Raw genomic sequence first — 25,531 nt, 5'->3', positions numbered from 1 at the left:
CCCATTTAATCAGTGAATTGGCAGTCTTTGTTTTATGGCTGCTGCAGTCTTGAGTTGACTTGAAGCTACATTATAAAGTTAGTGTAGAGGACCCTTCGAAAGAATATGGTCATAGGCTGGATCTACACTGCCCTATATCCCAGGATCTGAATCCAGATTACCTGGTGGTGTAGACTCATATAATTCAGTTCAAGGCAGATAATCTAAGATCAGATCCTGGGATATTGGGCATTGTAGAGCCAACCATAATGGGCATCTTCAATCAGCCCTGCTAGTGATATAGATTCTGATGAAGTGCAGTACAGAAAATACCCAGGGTAAACTCATGGGGGAATGGCAGTTAACTGTTTTTTTTTTAAATTGTGTCTGTTTACAGAATTTTGTTTTATTGGGGTCAGGAAAGTCATGTTGATGCTTTTGAGAAGCAAGAAGTAAAACATTACTGTTGAAATGTGGTGGAGTGTGCTCCAAGTTTATAAGAGTACTAAGAGCCATTCGCATTGTATTGCCTGGGTCTGTTCCGAGAAGCAGAATCCCCACTAAATTTTAATTTGTGATGTTGACAGTGCGGATAACACAATAATATGCTTTTGACTTTCAACCAGAATATTCAGAGACCTCCCAGTTAGCAAATACTGTGCGAGGGTTGACATGGTGCCTGGTTAGATGGATTTTATCTGAACTCTAAGCATGCTATCTTATGCTGGTGCGGGATACTAGCTGGTCCACATTCCAAGCTTTTATTTTTTTTAATTACTAGCTCTTTAGATGCCAAGTTATCTGAGAAGAAGTGTAGCCTTTTTGTTTTGTGGGACATAGACCATTTACTTTCAGTATTTAGCTAATAACTGTAGTCCCATTTAAGACATTTAAGATCTCCCAATTCCTTGGATAAATGTTGCCATTTTGAGCAATAGCTTAGTGTTTTGTTAAATAGCTGAGATCTGTAAAAGCAATGTTTAGGAAGCAACAAGGCTAAGCCGTTAGACTGAACGAGGGCAAAAAGTAATGCTTGCTCCAGGAAAGCAGAATAAAATGCCATAGTATTTAATTTTTTGGATGCAGCAACCTTGCAGGGAAATGTTCGCCTTTAATAAGTTTCTAGAAAAATGGAATGCCCACTTTATACAGGGTGTTTGAAAAAGAACTCCCTATTCACCATTTAATTTAAATTTAATTTAAATGGTGAATAGGAGTTCTGTATTCTATGTGTCTATGAGCTGGATGTTGCCAGGAAGATGGGAAGAGTTAAGAAGAAGTGGAAGGGGGGGTGGGGGGGCAGAGAGAAAGACAAAAGCTTATTAGGATACATGGTTGTACCGAAACTCAGGGTGCATCTATGCTGTAGACTTCATGTAGAGCATGTAGTTTGACACCATTTTAACTTCCATGACTCAGTAAAAAGGGTTGGTATAAAATGTGTAAAATGAAGGAAAGGAATCTTCAGCAGCAAATGGATACTTTGAAAAAATATTTTTCTCACAAAAAAATCTGTAGGTGGCCATGTTAGTCTGTGGCAGCAAAAATAATACCCCTAACTTATGGCTAACTTTGAACTTTGAAGGATTTTATGTAGCATGAGCTCTTTTGGATGGTGGCAGTGAAAGTAGCATTGACTTCCCCCATCTAAGGCCCCATCCACATGTCTAGATGTTTATAGAATGTACACGGTCAGGGTGTCTACAGAACATATATCCCCAATGCGGCCTTCAACCTGCATCCAGATGGAAATCATATTTTTTAAAAACTCACCAGAAATTCCAGATCCAGCTATAAAATGTTCTTATGTTGATCATTGTATGAACAGAAGCAAAACAAAGGTAAAGAAATGCTTCCCTTCCTTCAAACAACGGACAGCATTCCCATAGGGATGCTACATTTCAGTGTCGTGTTTTCTTCTGCTTTAAGACAAGTGCTGATCATCTGCTTTCAACCAGCACTTTTCACTAGAGAAGCAAAAAAAATTCTGGATTTGTTGGACCCATAACTAGTGGAACTTTGTAAACCCCATGGCAACTCTGAACAGGTTTGAGGGGTGCGAGTTACTCCTTTAAAAATGTAGTGAAATAGCAACTTGGATCTCCATGTCTACCTAGCTTGAATAGAAGAATCCTATCAAAATATGAGGCCGAGAATCTTACAAAAAATAATAATAATACGAAAGGTCTTCTATTTGGACTGGGTTTTTTTGGGGGGGTTTATTTTTGCAATAGCAAAGATCATGTGATACTGTATTAGCATGCCTAGGCTGCAGTATTTAATCCGAGACTACACGGAACATAAAATCATAGAATAATAAAGATGAAAGAGACCACATGGGCCATATAGTCTAACACGCCCTGCCATGCAGGAAAAGCACAATCAAAGCACCCCTGACAGATGGCTGTCAGCCTCTAGAATCATAGAATAGTAGAGTTGGAAGAGACCTCATGGGCCATTCAGTCCAACCCCCTGCCAAGAAGCAGGAAATCGCATTCAAAGCACCCCCGACAGATGACCATCCTGCCTCTGCTTAAAAGCCTCCAAAGGAGCCTCCACCACAGCCCGGGGGAGAGAGTTCCACTGCCGAACAGCCCTCACAGTGAGGAAGTTCTTCCTGATGTTCAGGTGGAATCTCCTTTCCTGTAGTTTGAAGCCATTGTTCCGCGTCCTAGTCTGCAGTGCAGCAGAAAACAAGCTTGCTCCCTCCTCCCTATGAATTCCCCTCACATATTTGTACATGGCTATCATGTCTCCTCTCAGCCTTCTCTCTGTTTAAAAGTTTCCAAGGAAGGAGCTTCCACCACACTCCAAGGCAGAGAGTTCCACTGCTGAGAGTTCTCACAGTTAGGAAGTTCTTCCTAATGTTCAAGTAGAATCTCTTTTCCTGTCATTTGAACCCATTGCTCCAAGTCAAAGTTTCCAGGGCAGCAGAAAACAAGCCTGCTCCCTCTTCCTTATGAGATCCTTTCACATATACATGGCTATCATGTCTCCTCTCAACCTTCTCTTCTGCAGGCTAAATATACCCAGCTCTTTAAGACACTCCTCAAAGGGATTCATGGTCTACAGACCTTGGATTATTTTAGTTGCTCTTCTCTGGACACTTTCCAGCTTGTCAGTATCTCTTTTGAACTGTGGTGCCCAGAACTGGACACAGTCTTCCCGATGAGGTCTGACCAAAGCAGAATAGAGAGGCAGCATGACTTTCCTTGATATAGATTCTAGACTCCTTTTGATGCAGCCCAAAATCCCATTGGCTTTTTAAACTGCTTCATTACACTGTTGGCTCATGCTCAACTTACTGTCCATGAAGACTCCAAGATCTTTTTCACATGGACTTGTTGAGCCAGGCATCACCCATCCTGTATATTTGCATTTCATTTTTTCTGCCTAATACCCAGGATTTCAGTAGATATTTGGGGATGCATGAATGATTTGCAATTATGACAAATTGAATTTCACCAAAAAAAATGACAAACCTCTCAAATAAAGCCAGCTGTTTATATTTGTGAATTCTTCATCCATGGATTCCATCATACCAAGAGTCAATTGTTTCAAGCAAAAAGGCAAGTTGCATACCTACAGAATTATTGAGGTTGTTTGTCCACTCCACCCCAGGAGGGGCAGAAAGTGCACTCCAGCTGCACAGCAAGGGAATAGAGCATTGAATGGGAAAATCACATTTGGCCTGGCCCTACTGAATAGCTTGGCTGATGCCACCACAGATATGCATGAGCCCAATGAAATGTCTGGGATGTGTAAAGAAGTTTTGTTTCAGGAGCATATAACTCTTTTCATGAGAAAATGAAATTCAGGCTTTCTAATTAATGGAAATCAAAAATCGCATTGACAGCTGTTCTCTTCCATCTAGGCTCAATGACATGTCCTGCTAAATGGAATGCAGTGTTCAAGCCTGGAGAAAAATACCCACTCATTATTTTTTCCCATGGACTTGGAGCTTTCAGGTAATCTTGCTTTTTAATAGTGCCGTGTGCCTCTGAAAGCTTCAGGCTGATTCCTGATATATGATTGTCTCTAAATAATACTATATTCTAGGATAAAACATGTTGCTGCCGATTGCCTTTAAGAATGGGTTTGACACAAAAAACTATTTGTAGAATATAAATAACTAGTTGTGCCCGGCCACGCGTTGCTGTGGCGTTGTCTGGTGGTGTTGGTGAGAAATTTGAGTTAGTGGTGGTATTGAATGTCTGTTGTATGGTTGTCCTTATGTTTAGTATGTACAGTAGAGTCAGGCCTCTCTTAGTATACAGCTATCTTTTTTCTATGTGAAAAAGATAAGCAAACACTCTAAAGGTTCAAAACATAAAAAGAGATGTGACATGTCAGGGCCACAGAAATAGTCAGGCCTCTCTTAGTATACAGCTATCTTCTTTCTATGTGAAAAAGATAAGGAAACACTCTAAAGGTTCAAAACATAAAAAGAGATATGACATGTCAGGGCCACAGAAATAGTCAGGCCTCTCTTAGTATACAGCTTTCTTCTTTCTATGTGAAAAAGATACGGAAACACTCTAAAGGTTCCAAACATAAAAAGAGATGTGACATGTCAGGGCCACAGAAATAGTCAGGCCTCTCTTAGTATACAGCCATCTTCTTTCTATGTGAAAAAGATAAGGAAACACTCTAAAGGTTCCAAACATAAAAAGAGATGTGACATGTCAGGGCCACAGAAATAGTCAGCCTCTGCAAACCTTAGGATTGTATGATGATGTTGTTATTATTACTATTATTATTATTGAGAGGCTTGGTGGCCATCTGTTGGGAGTGCTTGGATTGTGTCCTGCATGGCAGATCGTGGGAGGTGTTTGCTGGCCCTGATTGTTTAGTGTCTGGCATTCCCGTGTTGTAAGAGTGTTGTTTTTTATTTGGTGTTGTGATTTTAAGGTTGTTAAAATATTAGGAGAGAGATTGTGTTGATTGTCATGGTTCATAGCATATATTTAAAATATAGAGTATTAAAATGGGTTGGATATTGTAGAAGGCTGGAGTGGAGATAAATGGTTTGGATGATGGGCGGGCACTAGGACCCAGGGGACAGCTTTTTCCCATTGCCTGCCTTCCCTGTTGCCGGCGGCCATGGCTCCCGATGGGGCATTGTGGGTTCTCTCCATGTGGAGGTGCGTGAAGTGATTTTGTGTTGTTTCAACCTTAAGGCGTGGATGATGGGGTGTGTTGTCCAATGTCGAGGTTGGGGGGCCCGTAGTTTAGTTGCTTTGCTCGGTGCCCGAATTCCATCACTCTTTTATATATATAGATTGTGATTCTATCTTAGAAAGTACATATAGTACCTGTTCTGTTATAATTAAGGAAACCCATTATTTAATACCTTCATAATTCCAGTATTTTGTTGATGGTACACTGCTTTGAAAACTAACAATAGCAAAAATACTATTTCTATTAAAGGCAGTAAAGTTACCAGTGACAGTGCTGGCCTTATAGCTGAGAAACCTGAAAAACTTTAAGGTGTTTTCTAAATGATGATATTAACAGCAACTAAAGGAACCTCCTCTCCCTGGTGGTGCAGTGGGTTAAACCACTGAGCTGCTGAACTTACTGTCCAAAAGCTCGGTGGTTTGAATCTGGGGAGTGGAGTGAGCTCCTGCTGTTAGCCCCAGCTTCTGCTAACCTATCAGTTCAAAAACATGCAAATATGAATAAATCAATAGGTACAGCTCCGACGGGAATGTAATGGCGCTCCGTGCAGTCATGCCGGCCACAAGACCTTGGAGGTGTCTACGGACAGCGCCGGTTCTTTGGCTTAGAAATGGAGATAAGCACCAACTCCCAGAGTTGGACATGACTAGACTTTATGTCAGGGGAAAACCTTTACCTTTACCTAAAGGAACATTAAAATAATGGAAAATAAAGCAGATGTAGCATATACAAAGCTTATGAATTCTGTCAAAATTGAACCAAACTACATATAATTAATTGTCATGTTTATACCAACAGAAGTATATATTCAGCAATTTGCATTGAAATGGCATCTCAGGGTTTTGTTGTTGCCGCTGTTGAACACAGGTATGTATTCTTTGTCTATATCAGGTTGAAGAAGTATGTGTGTATATAATGAAATACTACAAATGTGAAAGATTGATGGACTAGAATTAGAAATGGTCTGACTAGACAGTAAGAGGAACATTCCTTCTCTGTGATTATCATGTTTCATGCATTATGTTTCCTGTGTCATTGAGGTTTCCTAAGAGATACTGTGCTTCAGTAAAATCAGACAAGATAATCAAGCTTATGTGTATCTTCCAAACACTAATTAGAAAGCAAAGCAGGCTGAAACCAAAATAAATGAGGCAGCACAATCACATCAGACATTGTAATTTCTTTTTGTCATGTGTACTATATGATTGTGTTTAATGGCACAACACTTTTTTTCAAATCTGCTCCCTGGCTTCAAACCGCCGACCTTTTGGTCAGCAAGTTCAGCAGCTCAGCGGTTTAACCCGCTGCGCCCTCGGGGGCTCATTCTTTGTTTACATGCCCCAAATATGAGAAGATATGGGTGAAATACAGCAATCCAATTTTTTGCAGCGTTCTCAATTGCAAGAGTGTAATAAAATTCCATACCTCCCGAACACCTTTGATGCGTTCTTTTGTAAGACTGTTGAAAGTTTTATTCTTGAGATTAGTACTTTTTAATTATATGTGGGTTTTTTTGTTATACACGTCTGTGCTGTGATTCTGCTAGTGTATCCCAATACAGGCTGTTACTGTTGTTGTCAAGGTTATAATTAATAATGCATAGCATTGTGCTACAAATTCATTTGAGTAATGAAATTAGGGGTTGATTTTAATCTAAATATTAGTGAATATTAATAAAAGCCTATGCAGCAGGTCATGGCCATTGAGTGTAGACCTCTCAGCACAGAATCCTGAACTGCATTTTCATTTGTGTTAGAGACCAGTCTGCTTCAGCTACATATTACTACGAGGGGAAACCTGTTTCAGGAGCAAAAGGCAAAGTTTCAGAGCTGCATGAGGAATGGATCTATTACCGGAAATTAAAAGCAAATGAAGATGAGTTTTACTTGCGTCATCAGCAGGTATTTTAGGACTTAAAAAATGTGTCATCTAGACGGCATCATTGCTGATATCTCGTGGAATGGGAAGTTCTTTATTCACGATCATATTTGATTATTCCCCTTTATGAGTGTGTTGATCTTTCATATGAAAACCGGTGAAAGAATAACAGCTGATGATATCTTTGGTTTCCTTTATTATTTGTAATCAAACAGGTATCAGAATTTTCCAAGTATTTCCAAAGAAGAACATTTGACTATTTGACTAACCGCATCTCCACAGATGCTGCAGTCTGCAGAGGAGACCCTGCTCTTGGTCCCACCCCCATCTCAAGCGTGGTTGGTGGGAATGAGAGAAAGGGCCTTTTCTGTGATAGCCTGTTGACTCTGGAACTCCCTCCCCAAAGAAATAAAAATGGCCTCCTCTCTCCTCTCCTTTAAAAAAACCTTTTAAAACCCATATTTGCACTTCAGCCTATGGAAAGAAGGAGGACTAAATTATCTTAATTATCTTGTTTGGACACTGGAAACCCACCCTGGCTCTGTTGGTGGTTGTAAACCATTTTACACTGTTAATGCACTTTAGTGGTCAGATTTTATTATGATGTAAAGGTGTTTAATGATATTTTATAATGTTCGCCATTTTTTGTTTGGAAACTGTCCTGAGTCCCCTCGGGGATATGGGGCAGGTTATAATTTATTATTATTATTATTATTATTATTATTATTATTATTATTATTATTATTATTATTATTATTATTATATTGTAATTATTATTATTTGAACTTCCATTACATTGTTGCTTTTTGGTGATTTAGAATAAGGCAGCCTGGCAAGTTCATCATTGACAAACAGCAAACCCTGGAAGAGGTTTTTCCTCCAGTTGGAAGAAAACCCTTTGAATGGATGGGCATTTTTCAGCTGTGAATAATATCTATCCATCAGTACATCTAGTAGGAAATAACCCAATAGCATAAATACAATAAGGCATGTAACTGAGAAGGGGGAAAACATTAACAGGTTACACTGGACCCATAATACCTTAGATAAATATCTATAGATCTGTGGAATAGGGGAATAGATTGCCTTGGAAGGTGATGTAATTGTGTAAGTTACTTTTCCCAAGAACATTTTTGTTAAAAGGGGTTTGTATAAACACATATGAATAGCTCTAATTGTTACATCAAAATTCGAATGCCTTGGCTGTTTCAATCCCAAGAGAGAATGGTTGATGTCTCTTTTTGGTTCATAGGTACAGCAACGGGCAGATGAATGCACCAGGGCTGTTGACCTCATGCTTGATATCAATTCTGGAAAGCCTCCCATGAATGTGCTGCCTCTGAACTTTAACTGGATCCTTTTAAAGGTAAAGAAAATTCCTGGCCAATGAAATGAATGGTAGTTGCCAGATTTTGCTGCAATGAGTATGGCTGGCATGCCGATGCTAAGTCTGGTATGACACTCTAGCTCAGAACTGGTTTTAGGTATGTATGTGAAGAATTGGCTTTGTGAGCAAGCGTTTGATGAGTGAATTCTGTTGGCTTCGACTCGGTCCAGATTAGGGTTCATGTACAAGGATGAATGGTTCAAGTATTTTATATTGTATTGTTTTAAATCTATTTATTGTACTTTGTTAAATTATCTAATTATTTTAATTGCTTATGTCTTATCTTTTTGTATTGTATATTGGCATTGAATTTTGCCAGACTGTGAGCCGCCCTGAGTCCCTTCGGGTGAGAAGGGCAGGATAGAAATGATGGAAATAAATAAATAAAAGGCAGTTTCATCTTGCCTAACCCTACTGAGGGGGCGGGTGGTCCCCAGGGGGGAAAGATTGAGGTCATGTGGGGGAGGAGGAGAAGCGGTCACCAAAATCCCAGGGAGAAGCGCAATAGAACACTTGCGACCCTGGAGAAGGAAAGGCGTGGTAGTCCTCATGACAGTCCCTTCGGGCTTAAGGTCCTGCTGTTGAATGCTAGGTCTGTTAATGGTAAGACCTCCGTCATCCAGGGCAGACCTGGCCTGCATCACCGAGACCTGGTTGGATGAGCTGGGTGGGGTTAACCTCACTCAGCTGTGTCCTCCTGGTTTCGGGGTGCATCAGCAGGCCAGGCTCGGGGGGCGGGGAGGAGGGGTTGCGGTGGTCTTTCGGCAATCCATTGCCGTGGCCAGGTGCACTGTTCCGCAAGCCTCAGGTTTTGAGTGTGTCCACCTGAGGGTGGGTGTCCGGGACAGTTTGGGGATTCTGCTGGTGTACCGTCCACCCCGCGACACAGCAGTCTCCCTCCCTGAGCTTGCAGAAGTGGTCTCTGGCATGGTGCTGGCCTCCCAGCGCCTGGTGGTGCTGGGGGACTTCAACATTCACGCGGAGGCCCCTTTAACTGGTGCAGCTCAGGACTTCATGGCTGCCATGACAACCATGGGACTGTCCCAGGTCATCTCTGGACCCACCCATCAGGCAGGACACACCCTTGACCTAGTATTTATTGCCGACAGTGGATTGGTTGGAGTGGAAGAGCAAACTATTCTTCCATTGTCATGGTCCGACCATCACCTGGTCACTTTAAGACTTACCGTGACCACTAACCTCTGCAGGGGTGGTGGACCCATTAAGATGGTCCGCCCCAGGAGACTAATGGATCCAGACGGCTTCTTGAGGTCTCTTGGGGATCTTCCTGTCATTGAGACTGACGATCCTGTTGATGTCTTGGTCAATCGCTACAACAGTGAGATGGCCAGGGCGATAGACACGATCGCCCCTGAACGTCCCCTCTCAACCCGCCGACGCACCAGGGCTCCCTGGTTCACAAGGGAGCTGGCCTTGATGAAGCGGTCGAGAAGGGGTCTAGAGTGCTCCTGGCGGAGAACTCGTAGGGTATCCGACCGAACACGGGCTAGAGCCGCTATTAGGGCCTATTCTGCGGCCTTGCGGGCAGCCAGAAAGGCTTTCTCGGCTGCCCGCATAGCATCTGCAATCAATAGACCAACGGAGTTGTTTCGGGTTGTTGGGGAGCTCCTCCATCCTCCCCAGGGGGAGGAGACCCCTGACAACCCAGCAACCCAGTGCAGCGATTTCGCGCACTTTTTTGCAGATAAAGTCGCTCGGATACGCTCTGAGTTAGACACTGGGGTTAGTGCAATGCCAGGTGAGGTGCCGGAGGCATCTGTCTGTCCGATCTTGATGGATTCGTTTCGGCTTGTTCGCCCTGATGACGTGGACAAATTCCTTGGAGCTATGAGAGCGACCACTTGTTCCCTAGATCCTTGCCCCTCCTGGTTAATCAAACTGACCAGGGGAGATTTGTTAATTTGGCTTGAGAAAATTATCAACTCATCTCTGGAACAAGGGATTTTTCCATCTAGCCTAAAACAGGCAGTAATTAGGCCTTTTCTAAAAAAGGCATCCCTGGATCCGTCTACTCTTAACAACTATAGACCAATTTCCAATCTCCCTTTCTTGGGCAAGGTACTGGAGAGGGTGGTTGCCTCTCAGCTCCAGGGATTCTTAGACGACACTGATTTTCTGGACCATTCACAGTCCGGCTTCAGGCCTGGTCACAGTACTGAGACGGCTTTGGTCGCCTTGGTGGACGACCTCCGCAGAGAGCTAGACAGGGGGAGTGTGTCCCTTCTGGTTCTCTTGGACATCTCAGCGGCTTTCGATACCATCGACCATGGTATCCTTCTGAGACGGCTCTCCGGGATGGGCCTTGGAGGCACTGCGCTCCAGTGGCTCCAGTCCTTCCTGGAGGGCCGTTCCCAGTTGGTGAAGCTGGGTGATACCTGCTCGGACCCCTGGCCTTTGACCTGTGGGGTCCCGCAAGGTTCCATTTTATCCCCCATGCTCTTTAACATCTACATGAAACCGCTGGGCGAGGTCATCCAGAGTTTTGGAGTTGGGTGCCATCTCTACGCAGATGACACTCTACTACTCATTTCCACCTAATTCCAAGGAAGCTCCTCAGATACTAAACCAGTGCCTGGTCGCTGTAATGGCCTGGATGAGGGCGAACAAGCTGAAGCTCAATCCTGACAAGACAGAGGTCCTCGAGGTCAGTCGCAAGTCTGATCGGGGTATTGGGTGGCAACCTGTGCTCGATGGGGTCGCACTCCCCCTGAAGGCGCAGGTCCGCAGCTTGGGGGTCCTCCTGGACTCATCACTGACACTTGAGGCTCAGGTGTCGGCGGTGGCCGGGAGGGCCTTTGCACAATTAAATCTTGTGCGCCAGCTGCGACCATACCTCGTGAAGTCTGACTTGGCCACGGTGGTCCACGCCTTAGTCACCTCTAGACTGGATTATTGCAATGCACTCTACGTGGGGTTGCCCCTGAAGACGGCCCGGAAACTTCAGTTAGTCCAACGTAGAATCATAGAATCATAGAATCATAGAATAGTAGAGTTGGAAGAGACCTCAAGGGCCATCTAGTCCAACCCCCCGCTAAGAAGCAGGAAATTGCATTCAAAGCACCCCCGACAGATGGCCATCCAGCCTCTGCTTAAAAGCCTCCAAAGAAGGAGCCTCCACCACGGCCCGGGGGAGAGAGTTCCACTGCCGAACAGCCCTCACAGTGAGGAAGTTCTTCCTGATGTTCAGGTGGAATCTCCTTTCCTGTAGTTTGAAGCCATTGTTCCGTGTCCTAGTCTGCAGGGCAGCAGAAAATAAGCTTGCTCCCTCCTCCCTATGACTTCCCCTCACATATTTGTACATGGCTATCATGTCTCCTCTCAGCCTTCTCTTCTGCAGGCTAAACATGCCCAGCTCTTTAAGCCTCTCCTCATAGGGCTTGTTCTCCAGACCCTTAATCATTTTAGTTGCCCTCCTCTGGACGCTTTCCAGCTTGTCAGCATCTCCCTTCATCTGCGGTGCCCAAAACTGGACACAGTATTCCAGGTGTGGTCTGACCAAGGCAGAATAGAGGGGGAGCATGACTTCCCTGGATCTAGACGTTATTCCCCTATTGATGCAGGCCAAAATCCCATTGGCTTTTTTAGCTGCCGCATCACATTGTAGGCTCATGTTTAACTTGTTGTCCACGAGGACTCCAAGATCTTTTTCGCACACACTGCTGTCAAGCCAGGCGTCCCCCATTCTGTATCTTTGATTTCCATTTTTTCTGCCGAAGTGAAGTATCTTGCATTTGTCCCTGTTGAACTTCATTTTGTTAGTTTCGGCCCATCTCTCTAGTCTGTCAAGATCGTTTTGAATTCTGCTCCTGTCTTCTGGAGTGTTAGCTATCCCTCCGAGTTTGGTGTCATCTGCAAACTTGATGATCGTGCCTTCTAACCCTTCGTCTAAGTCGTTAATAAAGATGTTGAACAGAACCGGGCCCAGGACGGAGCCCTGCGGCACTCCACTTGTCACTTCTTTCCATGATGAAGACGACGCATTGGTGAGCACCCTTTGGGTTCGTTCACTTAGCCAATTACAGATCCACCTAACCGTAGTTTTGTCTAGCCCACATTTTACTAGTTTGTTTGCCAGAAGGTCGTGGGGGACTTTGTCGAAGGCCTTACTGAAATCTAGATATGCTACATCCACGGCATTCCCTGTATCGACCCAACTCGTAACTCTATCGAAAAAAGAGATCAGATTAGTCTGGCATGACTTGTTTTTGGTAAATCCGTGTTGACTATTAGCAATGACCGCATTTGTTTCTAAGTGTTTGCAGACCACTTCCTTAATGATCTTTTCCAGAATCTTGCCTGGTATCGATGTGAGGCTGACCGGACGGTAATTGTTTGGGTCGTTCTTTTTTCCCTTCTTGAAGATAGGGACCACATTCGCCCTCCTCCAATCTGCTGGGACTTCTCCTGTTCTCCAAGAACTCTCGAAGATGATTGCCAGTGGTTCTGAAATAACTTCCGCTAGTTCCTTCAATACTCTTGGATGTAGCTGATCTGGCCCTGGGGACTTGAATTCGTTTAGAGTGGCCAGGTGTTCCTGGACAACTTGTTTCCCTATTTGGGGTTGGATTTCCCCCAATCCTTCGTCCATTCCATGTTGCTGAGGTTGAAGATGGCTTTCTTTTTGTGAGAAGACCGAGGCAAAGAAGGCATTAAGCAGTTCTGCCTTTTCCCTATCCCCTGTCACCATCACCCCATCTACTCCTTGCAGTGGCCCTATCGCCTCCTCCTGCGGCTGCCAGGTTGTTAACTGGAGCAAACTACAGGGTGAGATCTACTCCCCTGTTCAAGGAGCTCCACTGGCTACCGATTATTTTCCGGTCCCAATTCAAGGTGCAGGTTCTTACCTATAAAACCCTAAACGGTTTGGGACCCGCCTACCTTTGTGACCGCATCTCCCGCTTTGAACCCACTCGTCCTCTTCGTTCATCCGGTAGGGCACTTCTTTCGCTCCCGCCACCATCCCAGGTTCGGTTGGCGGGGACGAGGGAGCGGGCCTTTTCTATTGTTGCTCCCCGGATCTGGAATTCCCTTCCGGAGGAGATCCGGCAAGCACCCACCCTGGCTTCCTTCAAAAAGCTGCTTAAAACCTGGCTCTTCCGCTGCGCCTTTGGATAACCGAGCCCATAGCTATAGTAGTCGCACAGGCCACCTCTTTGACTTGAAACACTGCACTTTATTCCTCTGCCCCAAAGCATCTTAGAATATCACATTGCATTTTAGTTCTAGTGGTCCCTCCAGGCCATCCTCTCCTCCATCCCAGTGGTCTTTTTTCCCCCCCTCTTTCTTTGCAGATTCATGTTATTTGAGTGATTATATTCCTTCTGCTTATGTTTTTTTTTTGTCAATTGTTACGTTTTGTTTTCGTTTCTAATTCTTATAGCGTTTTATAGTGTTTTCAGTGTTTTATTGTACAATGTTTTATGCTGATTTTATATTGGAAACCGCCCTGAGTCCCTTTTGGGAGAGAGGGCGGTATACAAATAAACTTTTACTTACTTACTTACTTACTTACTAAATAAAAAATATGTGAAAAGACTACACTACCTCATATCAACATATTGATAACATCAATCTCACTGAACAAAAGGGTAAACCCTGTAGCCACATTGAACCTTACTGTCAAATACTGGAATGAAGAAGATTCTAGAGAGTGTAAAGATATAAGAATATCTGTTCTCCTAATTTCCATTCTCAAATGTTCCTATGTAGTTCAGGGATTAGTTTTTGAAGAATCTAACCCCATGGCACCTAAAGCGAATATCTACCTTCAGATTATTTTCAGGGACTACATTGTGTTGTCGAAGGCTTTCATGACTGGAATCATGAAAGCCTGGTTGCTATCAGTTTTTCGGGCCCGTATGACCATGTTCCAAAAGCATTCTCTCCTGATGATTCACCCACATCTATGGCAGGCACCCTCTGAGGTTGTGAGGTCTGTTGGAAACTTTTTTTTTTGTTGGAAACTAGGGAAATGGGGTTTATATATCTGTGGAATATCCCGGGTGGAAGGAAGAACTCCTGTCTGCTTGAGATCTGTAGGCAAAGGAAGAGGTGTGCTTTACCCTATTGATTTCTATAAATTTTCTCACTGTGTGTTCGATTACAGCTTCAGTTTCTTATGGTAGTAGTTTTGAAATGGAAATATTGAACTGGTGTCTTTATTTTTAGGATTCTATTGACATACAGAAGATAACAGTGATGGGGCACTCTTTTGGTGCTGCTACAGCTATTGAGACTCTTGGCAAAGATACGCGATTCAAGTAAGCATGTAATTTAAAAAGAACTGTGATCTTATCTTTGTTTTTCTCTGCACTAATATCAGAGCTTGGTCTATCTTCAAATTCTTTCTTAGACATTGAGCAGATAACCACTGTAATGCAGCAGCTGTTAAAATGTGTACAATCTTAAAGTTTTCCTTTCATGTTCTTTGATTCATGTTTGGGCACTGAGTTTGGTGGTTCCTATGTAGACTTGGGTCTACAGACAAGGGTTCTTTCTCCCACCCTGGATATCCCACAGATAGATAGATAGATAGATACATATATACACACATACACACACACACACACACACACACACACACACACACTCTGTCTCTCTCTCTCTCTCTCTCTCTCTCTACTTGCCTCAACCCCAACAGACCTCTGAAGATGCCGGCCACAGATGCTGGTGAAACGTCAAAAGAGAATGCTACTGGAACATGGTCATACAGCCAAAAAAACTCTCAGCAACCCAGTGATTCCGGCCAGGAAAGCCTTCGACAACACAGTACAGTCTAGTCCCTTTAAAATACACGCCCCACCCTACCCAATCCCACCCACAACCTCCCGAAAGCCTGCCTATTACCCTTCCCCAAATGCCTGCGGGAAGATGAAGGTTTTAACTTGCCTGTAGAAGGCCAGCAGGGATGGGACTTTGAAATCAAAAACATATACAAACATTTGTCTTTCTACTAATGTATCTACACATATGACCAGAACATTATTCAAACTCACAACAGGCACTCAAAGATGCTATCAGTTCTTCATGTAGTACTGAATTATAACACATTTTAAAACAAACAAGCTCAGTGATCCCTGGTGAGACAGGGCATGATGTGTAGTCAGCATAAGGAAGCCCTGGAGCAGGGCTGCACAACCTGTGGCCCGCCAGGTGTTTGGGCCTCCAACTCTCAGAAGCCCCAGCCAGCTTGTCCAATAGCCAGGAATCCTGGGAGCTTTGGTCCAAAACACTTGAAGGACCACAGGCAGTGCAGGCCTGCCCTGAAGGATATTTTCCTTCATCACCATCCAACAAAAATAACAGGAGTTGGAGTCAACGCCCATGACCCCTGTTCTTTGTTTCCTTGGGGAGACTCAACTACATCTTCAGAGCTCATCTATTTCAACCCCCTGCTGGGAGTAAAATGCAGCTATCGAATCCCTGAACAAGGTAACCACCCAGTCTCTGTTTAATTTTTTTAGTGAAACATAAGCTGTCATTATGGTAGATGGTATTTTCTGCTACCCTTTCTCTCATGGTAAGATACTTAACATATATGGAAGTATGTTCATACATTATTTCTGTATTGTCTAAGACATTGGTTCACAACTTGTGGGGCCCCAAATGTTTTGGCCTTCAACCCCAGAAATCCTAACAGTTGGTAAACTGGCTGGGATTTCTGGGAGTTGTAGGCCAAAACACCTGGGGACTCACAGGTTAGAACAATTGGTCTAAGATAAGCTTATCCAAAATAGGCAATTTGTGAAACTTGCATTGGTATGTTACCAGCTATATACTTTTTTTGTTCTGTCAAGGTGTGGCATTGCTCTTGATGCATGGATGTTGCCCCTGTCTCCTGAAATTTATTCAAGAGTTCACCAGCCGCTGCTGTTTATAAATTCAGAAAAATTCCAGTGGGCGGCAAACATTCTAGAAATGAAGAAATTAAGCTGCGGAGAGAGAGAAAGTAAAATGATCACAATCGAGTAAGTGCTGAATTCGAGCAACCTTTCTTATTAAAAGCAGGAATATTTGTGTGAGGGATGAGAACCTTAAGATTGCAGAACCTCCTAATTAAAAACACCCCCTCCTGTTGCAAAAAACATGAAAAACCTGGTGAAATGACATTTCAGAACATAACAGTGTAACCTCCTGTCTCTGCACCCCCTTCCAAAATTCCTCTATTGTCAAAAAAGGGAATAATCTCTGGAATTGAAAGTGACATTGCTTAACTCCAGGGATAATTCTTGGGAAGTGGCCCCAGTCCCCTCCATGGTTGGCCATTCCTGGTTTATATGGTGTTAAGAATAATGTTTATCGGGAGAGCCCATGGTGGCACAGAGGGTTAAACTGCTGAGCTGCTGAACGTGTTTACCAAAAGGTCAGCGGTTCAAATCCAGGGAGCAGGGTGGGCTCCCACTGTTAGTCCCAGCTTTTGCCAACCTATCAGTTCGAAAACATGCAAATGTGAGTAGATCAATAGGTACTGCTCTGGCAGGAAGGTAACAGCGCTCCATGCAGTCATGCTGGCCACATGACTTTGGAGGTGTCCACGGACAACGCCGGCTTTTCGGCTTAGAAATGGAGATGAAGTAGATTTGGGTGAAACATCAGGAGAGAATGCTTCTGGAACATGACCATACAGCCTGGAAAACTCACAGCAAACCCACTTCCTGAACAATTATTGCTTGTACTAAAAAAATACTTTAAAGGTGGGCCAACAATTGTGTCTCTTAGATATCTCTGAAATGTGTTGTTAGTTAGGCTAAGGGTCATTTTAAATATGGTAGTTCTTTTTTAAAAAAGGTGCAGCATAACATTTCCCAAGCCTCCTTTATTCTTTAGCTCAGATAGGACAAAACGTTTCAAAGTGGTGTCTGCTATGTGGAATGCATATTCTATGCTTTTTTTTTTGGTTCACACAATGGCAGCTCAGCCCCTTATCCCTAAAAAGAGCTCTCTCCTAACTAATACTCCATGATTCTGGAGGAACTGCAGCCTGCAACAAATATTCCCCTTCCTTGATACACATACAAGATCCCAGCCCCAAAATGTTCACCCTGTACAGCTATGCTGTTATAACTTAAAATCTGGAGGATTGCTGTAATTTACTCAGACATTTTAGGCTGGATCTACATTGCTAGATCTACATTGTCAGTTTGAACTGCATCAAATGGTCAATGTTGACCTATATAATGCAGGAGAAGGAATGAAGTAAGTTTTCCCTTCTGAGTCCAATTATGATTGTGAGTAGGGTTTTTTTTTGTCTCCATAAGAAAACATTGTTGTACTAAAAAATGTCCTGATTTTGAAATATGGTGCGTAGCCTTACTTACCCTTTACTAACTATATTAGAGTAAAAATGTATTTGCTATTTTCAGAGGATCCGTACATCAAAGTTTTCCAGACTTTACATTCCTCGTTGGCAGTATTGTTGGAAAGATTTTTAATCTGAAAGGAGAAATAGACCCCAATCTAGCCATTGATATTAGCAACAAAGCTTCATTAGCTTTCTTACAGAAATGTCTAGGTAAGTTGCTCCTTGTTATTACATTTGATCTATAGCCTACAGTGATCTACAGGATTGTGGGAGGGTAATATATTAAATATCAAATATTTAAACATAGAAATAATACATATCTTCACTTTATCTCTGGCCATCAAGAGCCAGCTAAGATTTTGTTAATGGGCTGGTGAGGATTTATTTGTCAAAGGAATAGCTCACCGCAACAGATTTTGACCAGCTTGAGTTGTGAGATCTTATGTTCCCACTGATGTAATGGCGGAGATCAGGATCACACGTATCATATGTGCGCCATTCCTCACATATCTAGCAAATACAGATTGGAACAAAATGTGTGTAAGACACAGGGGGTATCTATGCTGTAAAATTAACTGCATGGCTCATTATTATGGAATCATGGTTGTTGTTTTTTTTACAAGATTTTTTAATCTTCTCTACCAGTGAGTGCTGGTGCCTCAGCAGACAACAAACCCCAGGATACCAGAGCAGTGAGCCGTGGCAGTTAAAGTGTGTCAAACTGCATTAATTTTACAATGTAGGTACACCTTAGACTTGACAGAGGAAAGGTATTACAGTGGATTCGTTTTATGTAGAAGATGCTCAGACGCCCTAGTCAGTTTAAGAGCCAAGAACAAGAGGTGTCAGGAATACAGTATTTCCTCGCTACTTCGCGGTTCGCTTTTTGCGGATTCGCTGTTTTGCGGGTTTTTAATAAACACTAAATAATAAACCCTGGCCCAGCCAGCCTGGATGGGCCTCCCCGCCACGGGCTGGCTCAGCCAGGTCGCTGCGGGAAGGTCCATCCAGGCTGCGGCAAGAACGCCAAGCCAGGCTGGCTGGACCTTCCCGCCGAAGCGCATGCGCCCTTGCCCACCAGGAGGCGTGGCCACGTAACGTGGGAGGAGTGGCCATGTGACACGGGAGGCGTGGCCAGGGCATGCGGTGCGGGAGGCGGGGTCAGGGTGCGGGAGGTGGGCCAGGTTTGACCCCATGCTGTGCAGCTTAGCCCAGCCAGCCTGGATGGGCCTCCCCACTGTGGGCTGGCTCAGCCAGGCTGCTGCGGGAGGTCCATCCAGGCTGTGGTGAGAATGCCCAGCCAGGCTGGCTGGACCTTCCCGCTGCGGCGCACACGCCCTTGCCCTGCCAGGAGGCGTGGGCACGTGATGTGGGAGGCGTGGCCGTGTGACGCGGGGCCAGGGCCTCCCGCAGCATGTGGCCACGCCTCCCGCGGCGTGGGGGGCGATGCCAAAAATTATTTTGCCTACTAAGGCAAAATACCTGTGGACGTCTCTGATCGTTATTTTGCTTTTTCGGGTAATGCTGTTCTCATTTCATTTGCATTTTTATTCTGCAGGCCTGAAGAAAGATTTTAATCGGTGGGACGCTCTCTTAGATGGCAAAGGTCTCAATGTCATTCAAGGCACCAATATTGATTTACCTCCAGTGGCATCTCAATCAGAACAATAGAATACTCTTCACCTTTAAACTCTTGGTTGATAGGTGCTGTTTGTTTATTGACCATGTTGTATGATGCTTGATAAATACAATTCAATACAATATTTTGTACTGGCTAGATTTTTGGAGCATTATTACATTGATCAAGAGATATTTACATTATTTGTCTATCTGTTATGATATTAATAATCATGCTTTATTCCAGTCAGTTCGCATGCATCTCTAGGTCACATCTGTTAATGAATCTAGCTACTGAAACAGCTCACACTGAGAGTTTAAAAGGTTATGTTTTGCTAAATAAAGTAAAGTTGACATAAAATCTGAAATCCCTTCATCTGAAGATATTTGGATTCAAAGAAAATACCCAAGAGTGTACTGAATAACTAATATATGGGTGTTAGTTAAGGAATCGGATGTTAGCAAGTATGGTTAAAACATGTAAAAGAGTTGTGGAGCTGGTGTGCATTCTGATATGAATGAAGATATGAAAAATGAGGATCTTGTAAATGCCGGTCATAACAGCACTGTTTTAAAAAATCAAGCCGGGCACATTAAAGAAAAAGAGTAAAAACATAAAAACTACTGGATTAAAAAAACAATATAAAATTAACTTGATATTTTTAAACAATCATAGAAGAGTTGGAAGAGCCAACATGGGCCATCCAGTTCAACCTGCTGCCATGCAGGAAAAGCACAATCAAAGTACATACCCCCGACAGAAGGCCATCCAGCCTGTTCAAAAACCTCCAAGAAAGGAGCTTCAGTTCACTCTCTCGAGGCAGAGGGTTCTGCTGCACAGCTCTTAGAATCAGAAAGCTCTTCCTAATGTTTACATGAAATCTCCTTCCTTGTCATTTGAATCCATTGCTCCGAGTCTTAGTCTCTAGGGCAGCAGTTCCCTCTTCCGTATGACATCCTCTGAAATATTTATACATGGCAATCACGTCTCCTCTCAACCTTTTCTTCTGCAGGCTAAACATACCCATCTCTTTAAGCCGCTCCAAACAGGGATTCATGGTCTCCAGACCTTCATTTTAGTTGCCCTCCTCTGGACACCTTCCAGCTTGCCAATATCTTTCTTGAAATGTGATTCCCAGAATTGATCATAGTATTGAAGTAGCCTATGTTACTGTATAGGGACCATAACATATTTCATTTAATATTAATGTATGCAATGTCAATACAATTTTATGTTAAATGTTATTTTCCTTGGTCAATCCGGTTTGTGACTTCTAAAATTTGCTTTGTATTCTAGTCTTATATCCTGGTATAATTTTAGTTGCATTTGAGCCTGTTCTTCCTTGAATTGAAACACAGTAGAGTTTCACTTATCTAAGCCTCGCTTATCCAAGTTTCTGGATTATCCAATGCATTTTTGTAGTCAATGTTTTCAATATATCGTGATATTTTGGTGCTAAATTTGTAAATACAGTAATTACAACATAACATTACTGCATATTGAACTGCTTTTTCTGTCAAATTTGTTGTAAAACATGTTTTGGTGTTTAATTTGTAAAATCATAACCTAATTTGATGTTTAATAGGCTTTTCCTTAATCCCTCCTTATTATCCAAGATTTTCGCTTATCCAAGCTTCTGCCAGCCCGTTCAGCTTGGATAAGTGAGACTCTACTGTAATAGTGAAAAAATCTGGAGTTTCAACATCTTTCTGTGGTTTTCATAAACAGTAAAGAGCTTATCTCTTCTAATGTGGAGAGTTTTCTTTCTTTCCCTTTGTCTTTTTAATTATTTCTCCTTGTTGATTTATTTAGTTTATACTTCTGACCATTTCATCTTCATCTTGGCTTTGGGGTTGTTAAGAAATGTTTTCTTGTTTTCTTTTCTGTTGTTAGAACACAGCCGTACAGTCCAGAAACCACACAACACCCCAGTGATTCCGGCCATGAAAGCCTTCGACAACCTATGCTATTTATTGTTGAAGGCTTTCATGGTCAGAATCACTGGGCTGCTGTGAGTTTTTCAGGATGTATGGCCATCACAGAACCTCTGAAAATGGCAGCCACAGATGCAGGCAAAACATTAGGAGAGAATGCTGCTGGAACATGGCCATACAGCCCGAAAGACTCACAGCAACCCAGCGTATGCTGTTTGTATTCTTAATTGAGGGTGGGTGTAGCTAAGCTATACTTTCAGCAAGTGAATGTCTGTGTCCCTATTGGAAGAGAATGTCCAGTGACTTGAAGTCTGGATGAGGAACAATCGGGATTTCTCATAAGAGAAAGGCGTAAGACATTTGGAGGAATGTGAAAGGACCAGGGATCATTTTGAGTTTGGAGCAACAGAATTGATTCAAAACTCTCTCTCCATGGTGATAAAAACAGCAACAAGAGCAACAGCGCCAGTCCTCAGAAAATGTGCATGTGACCTTGGAGATTCAACACATGGACTGACACTTTTCAGGATTCAAATGACATGTGTAGTGATGGTAGGAGACTTTTTGCTGAGGGGAAAAGCACAATGGTTTATGGGCTTGATAGGATGTCTTGAGAGGGAAAACAAACCATAGTCTAGATTTGAATGTTTGCCTTTTTTGTTTGTTGGAATCTGCCCTGAATCCCCTCGGGGAGATAGGGTGAAATATAAAGATGATGATGATGATTAGGCTGATTTCAGTAAACCTAGCGAAATACTAGGTGCGATTACGTTGGCAGGAGTACTAAAAGAAGAGGATTCCTGATGGATGAGATTTTCCATCAAATTGAAGGCACAATTTCAAACAGGCCCAATAGGTGAAACAATGGGAAGTATCTAGAGTGAAGAATGGGACGGCGAGGAAGACATCATACCATGCTGTCTCTGTTCCATTAGTTGACAGCCCCTCCCACCAAGGAATAACTGCCACTCTGGGATCAGAGTGAAGAACGGGGGGGGGGGGGGGGAGGAAGACATCATACCAACCTGAGAGCCAGGAAAATAGTTCCGTCTTGTCTCCTGTGCCATAGCAACATGCTAATTTTACATACATACATATATATACTAGCTGTGCCCGGCCACGTGTTGCTGTGGCGAAGTATGAGGCCCCTTCTACACAGCTAAATAAAATGCACACTGAAGTGGATTATATGGCAGTGTGGAGTCAAGATAATCCAGTTCCAAGCACATAATATAAGATTATAAATGGGTTATATAGCTGTGTGGAAGGGCCTTGAGTCTACACTGCCATATAATCCAGTTAAAATCTGATAATCTGTATTTTATAGACAGTGTGGAAGAGGCCTAGGTGAGGCCTAACTCCGCCTGTCTCCTGGGCTGGGTGGGTTGCTAGGAGACCAAGTTGGCAGAGCTTAGCCTCCTGTCAGCAATTGGATAAAAACAATTATTCCTCTCCCTCTAATTAGGACTTTATTTTTCTTTTCTTTTTGTTGTATGAACGTAAAGACATGGATGAGGGGTTGTGCTGCCAAGTTTAGTGTTTCTGGGATGTGTAGTTTTGTTGTTTTGTCCTAGACCGAAATTTCATTACCCTTTTATATATAGAGATATATACAATAATTTATAAATATATATTGTATATACTTATAATATTGATATTATAATGTAATACAATATTATATTAATAATATAATATAATATAGTACAATATTGTAATTTAATGCTTATATTGTGCTATCCTGATAATATATTGTATGTACGTTCGATTTGTAAGCCGCTCTAAGTCCCCTCTGGGGTGAGAAGAGCAGGATATAAATGTAATAAATAAATCTTAAAAAAGCAGAATGAATGTCTAAAGAACCATCAACTGAGCTAAGACTTATACTGCCTCATCACACCAGAGCATGAATCCACTTTAAATCCAGTTTCTGCCTCCTGCAGAATTCTGGGGTTTGTAGTTTGGTGAGGCCCAGGATCTGTCTGGCTGAGCTGTTTAACGCCCCTCCCTAAAGTGGATATAAAGTGGATCCAAGCTCTGGTGTGATGAGGTCCACAAAGGGACATTTGTCAAGAAACTGAAAAGGGGAGAAATAACTCAAGTGTAATAATTAGAATGTTAAGTTTAAAAAGGAACTCATGCTTCCTAAAGTTTTCAAACAAAGGGCTTTATTATATCTGTAGCAAAAAGAACAATGAAATTGTAGGGCAACTATGGAGAAGATGGCAAAATGCTAACTGCAGAGAAAAACCTGCTGTGTGTTCTCTAAAAAAGTAAACTTTAGTACCGATTGTGGGGATAATGGAGCAGGTGATGCTATAGGGAAAATGCAGCACGATGGTATACTGCATGATGGTATACGAATACTAGCCTATTCTAAATGAATTTTCCAGGGTCAGATAAATGTCTTTAAAAGGTCTGATCAGAATAAGAGAAATGTAAGGTATTACCCTTAGCCAGAAAAAAAAATGAACTGCACATTAGTATGTATCTAGAATCAAAGGGAAAACTACTATTCCATTTTGCTGTGGTCAGATTTCAGCTGGAACATAGGCATCAGAACTCATGATATTAACAAGTTGGAATGTGTCTAGAGAGGGCCAGAAATGTCATTTCAAAAACTGCCCTATTGGCTTCAGAAGCCGAGTATGTTTAGGCTGGAGGAAAAAAAGGTTAAGAGGGGACATGGTAGCCATGTTTAAGTATTTGAAGGATGTTATATTGAAGGCGGGGCAAATTTGTTTTTGTTGCTCCAGAGACAAAGACATGGAGCAATGGATTTATACTGTGAGAAAAGAACTTCCCAATGGTAAAAGCTATTTGGCAGTGGAATATGTTGACTCAGAGTGATGGAATCTCCTCTGGAGGGTTTGAAGCAGAGGCTGGATGGCCATATCTCAGAAATTCTTTGTGTATTCTTGCATGGCAGGAGATTGGACTGGATGGTCCTTGTCTCTTCCAAATCTGATGGTATTATTGTGGACACTAAACCTAAATTTCATACCTTCTGTATGAAAACCTCTTCCAAGTCACTTTCTTCGGATCCGCATTTGACCTCATTATCTAACAAAATATAGCTTTCCACATGTTACAGGGAACTATGAAAGTATGGGTAAAAAAAACTAAAATACTTTGGGGTGCAGGTTAATCACTTCTTGCTGAAGTACATGGCCTAAGAGATGGAACACCTGGCACCCAGAAAAGATTCAGCCTTCTGAATGTCTGTGCTTGCATGAGCTGCAGGGAAAGGTGGGTTGTTGTTGTTACTATTATTATTATTAGGAAGGACTTCTTACAACTTGCAAAGAGATAGTTTGCAAATTACCGAGGTTGGCAAAAGTGTTTTGTTAGGAGCTTCACAAACTGCATCAGAAGAGCTTTAAACTGCTTAATGCATGGGGAGCAAGTCTGTATTCCAGAGGGCATTTTTTTTCTTCAAATTGATCAGGCAACAGAGGATTCTAATCCTAGCATCTCTGACCCTGGACTGCAATAGGCTCCTTGCCTTTTGAAATTAACTGGTGGGCAACATGTTGAGGATAGAACAATGAAGGAGTAATAAGAATTTTTGCCAACTTTTCTGTTATGCACAGTGAAGAGATCTTGAACTTCAGATGTACTTTCTGCAACAGCTGCACATAATAATAATAAACAACCACAACTTTATTTTTATACCCTGCCTCCATCTCCCTGAGGGGACTCAGGTGGCTAACATAGGGCCAAGCCCAAAAGATTACAGTCATTGTAAATAAAACACATCCAAATATAAGCAAATCCAATAAAATAATAAAATCATCAAGATAAAGCACAATTGGTTAAAAAACCCGAGCAAGCTCATAAAATGAACTGGGCCAATGAAAGTGTGGAGAGTGAGGAATGTAACTAGAAAAGAAGCGACCCGAACTGTTTTCATTGGTAAGGGGCTTGGGATGAGGTTTATAGGGGCTATATCCAACTGAAAGAGTAGCATAGAGTGCAATAGAAATGCTATTAATTACCAATACGGACCATATAGTGAGAGCAGGGATCATTCACCAAAGGCCTGTTGGAAGAGCCAAGTTTTTAGGCTCTTCCTAAAACTTAGGAGGATAGGAGCTTGCCTTATCTCCCTGGAGAGTGAGTTCCAGAGTCGGGGGGCCACCCTGGAGAAGGCCCTCTCCCTCATCCCCACCAGCCGCAATTGTGACATTAGTCACTGTCTGACCTGTATCATTACCTGTAGGCTCTTCTGTATA

General features: G+C 42.7%; 1 protein-coding gene across 6 annotated transcripts in view; it reads left to right on the top strand.

Moving 5' to 3' along the window:
* Nucleotides 1-21,114, top strand: part of pla2g7 (phospholipase A2 group VII) — a 32,050-nt gene extending 10,936 nt beyond the window's left edge. For all 6 annotated transcript variants that reach the window (XM_062957165.1, XM_062957170.1, XM_008116641.3 and 3 more), the window contains 8 exons: nt 3,854-3,947; nt 5,959-6,027; nt 6,917-7,061; nt 8,291-8,404; nt 14,615-14,706; nt 16,243-16,413; nt 17,809-17,957; nt 19,306-21,114. In XM_062957165.1, coding sequence (XP_062813235.1) covers nt 3,854-3,947; nt 5,959-6,027; nt 6,917-7,061; nt 8,291-8,404; nt 14,615-14,706; nt 16,243-16,413; nt 17,809-17,957; nt 19,306-19,418 — 947 coding nt within the window. In that variant the 3' untranslated portion in view covers nt 19,419-21,114. The remainder of the gene's footprint in view (nt 1-3,853; nt 3,948-5,958; nt 6,028-6,916; nt 7,062-8,290; nt 8,405-14,614; nt 14,707-16,242; nt 16,414-17,808; nt 17,958-19,305) is intronic.
* Nucleotides 21,115-25,531: the final 4,417 nt, after the last annotated feature.

The sequence above is a fragment of the Anolis carolinensis genome, chromosome 1 (genome assembly GCF_035594765.1).
Source record: "Anolis carolinensis isolate JA03-04 chromosome 1, rAnoCar3.1.pri, whole genome shotgun sequence".
Lineage (NCBI taxonomy): Eukaryota > Metazoa > Chordata > Lepidosauria > Squamata > Dactyloidae > Anolis > Anolis carolinensis.
This window is presented reverse-complemented; position numbering and strand designations above follow the sequence as displayed.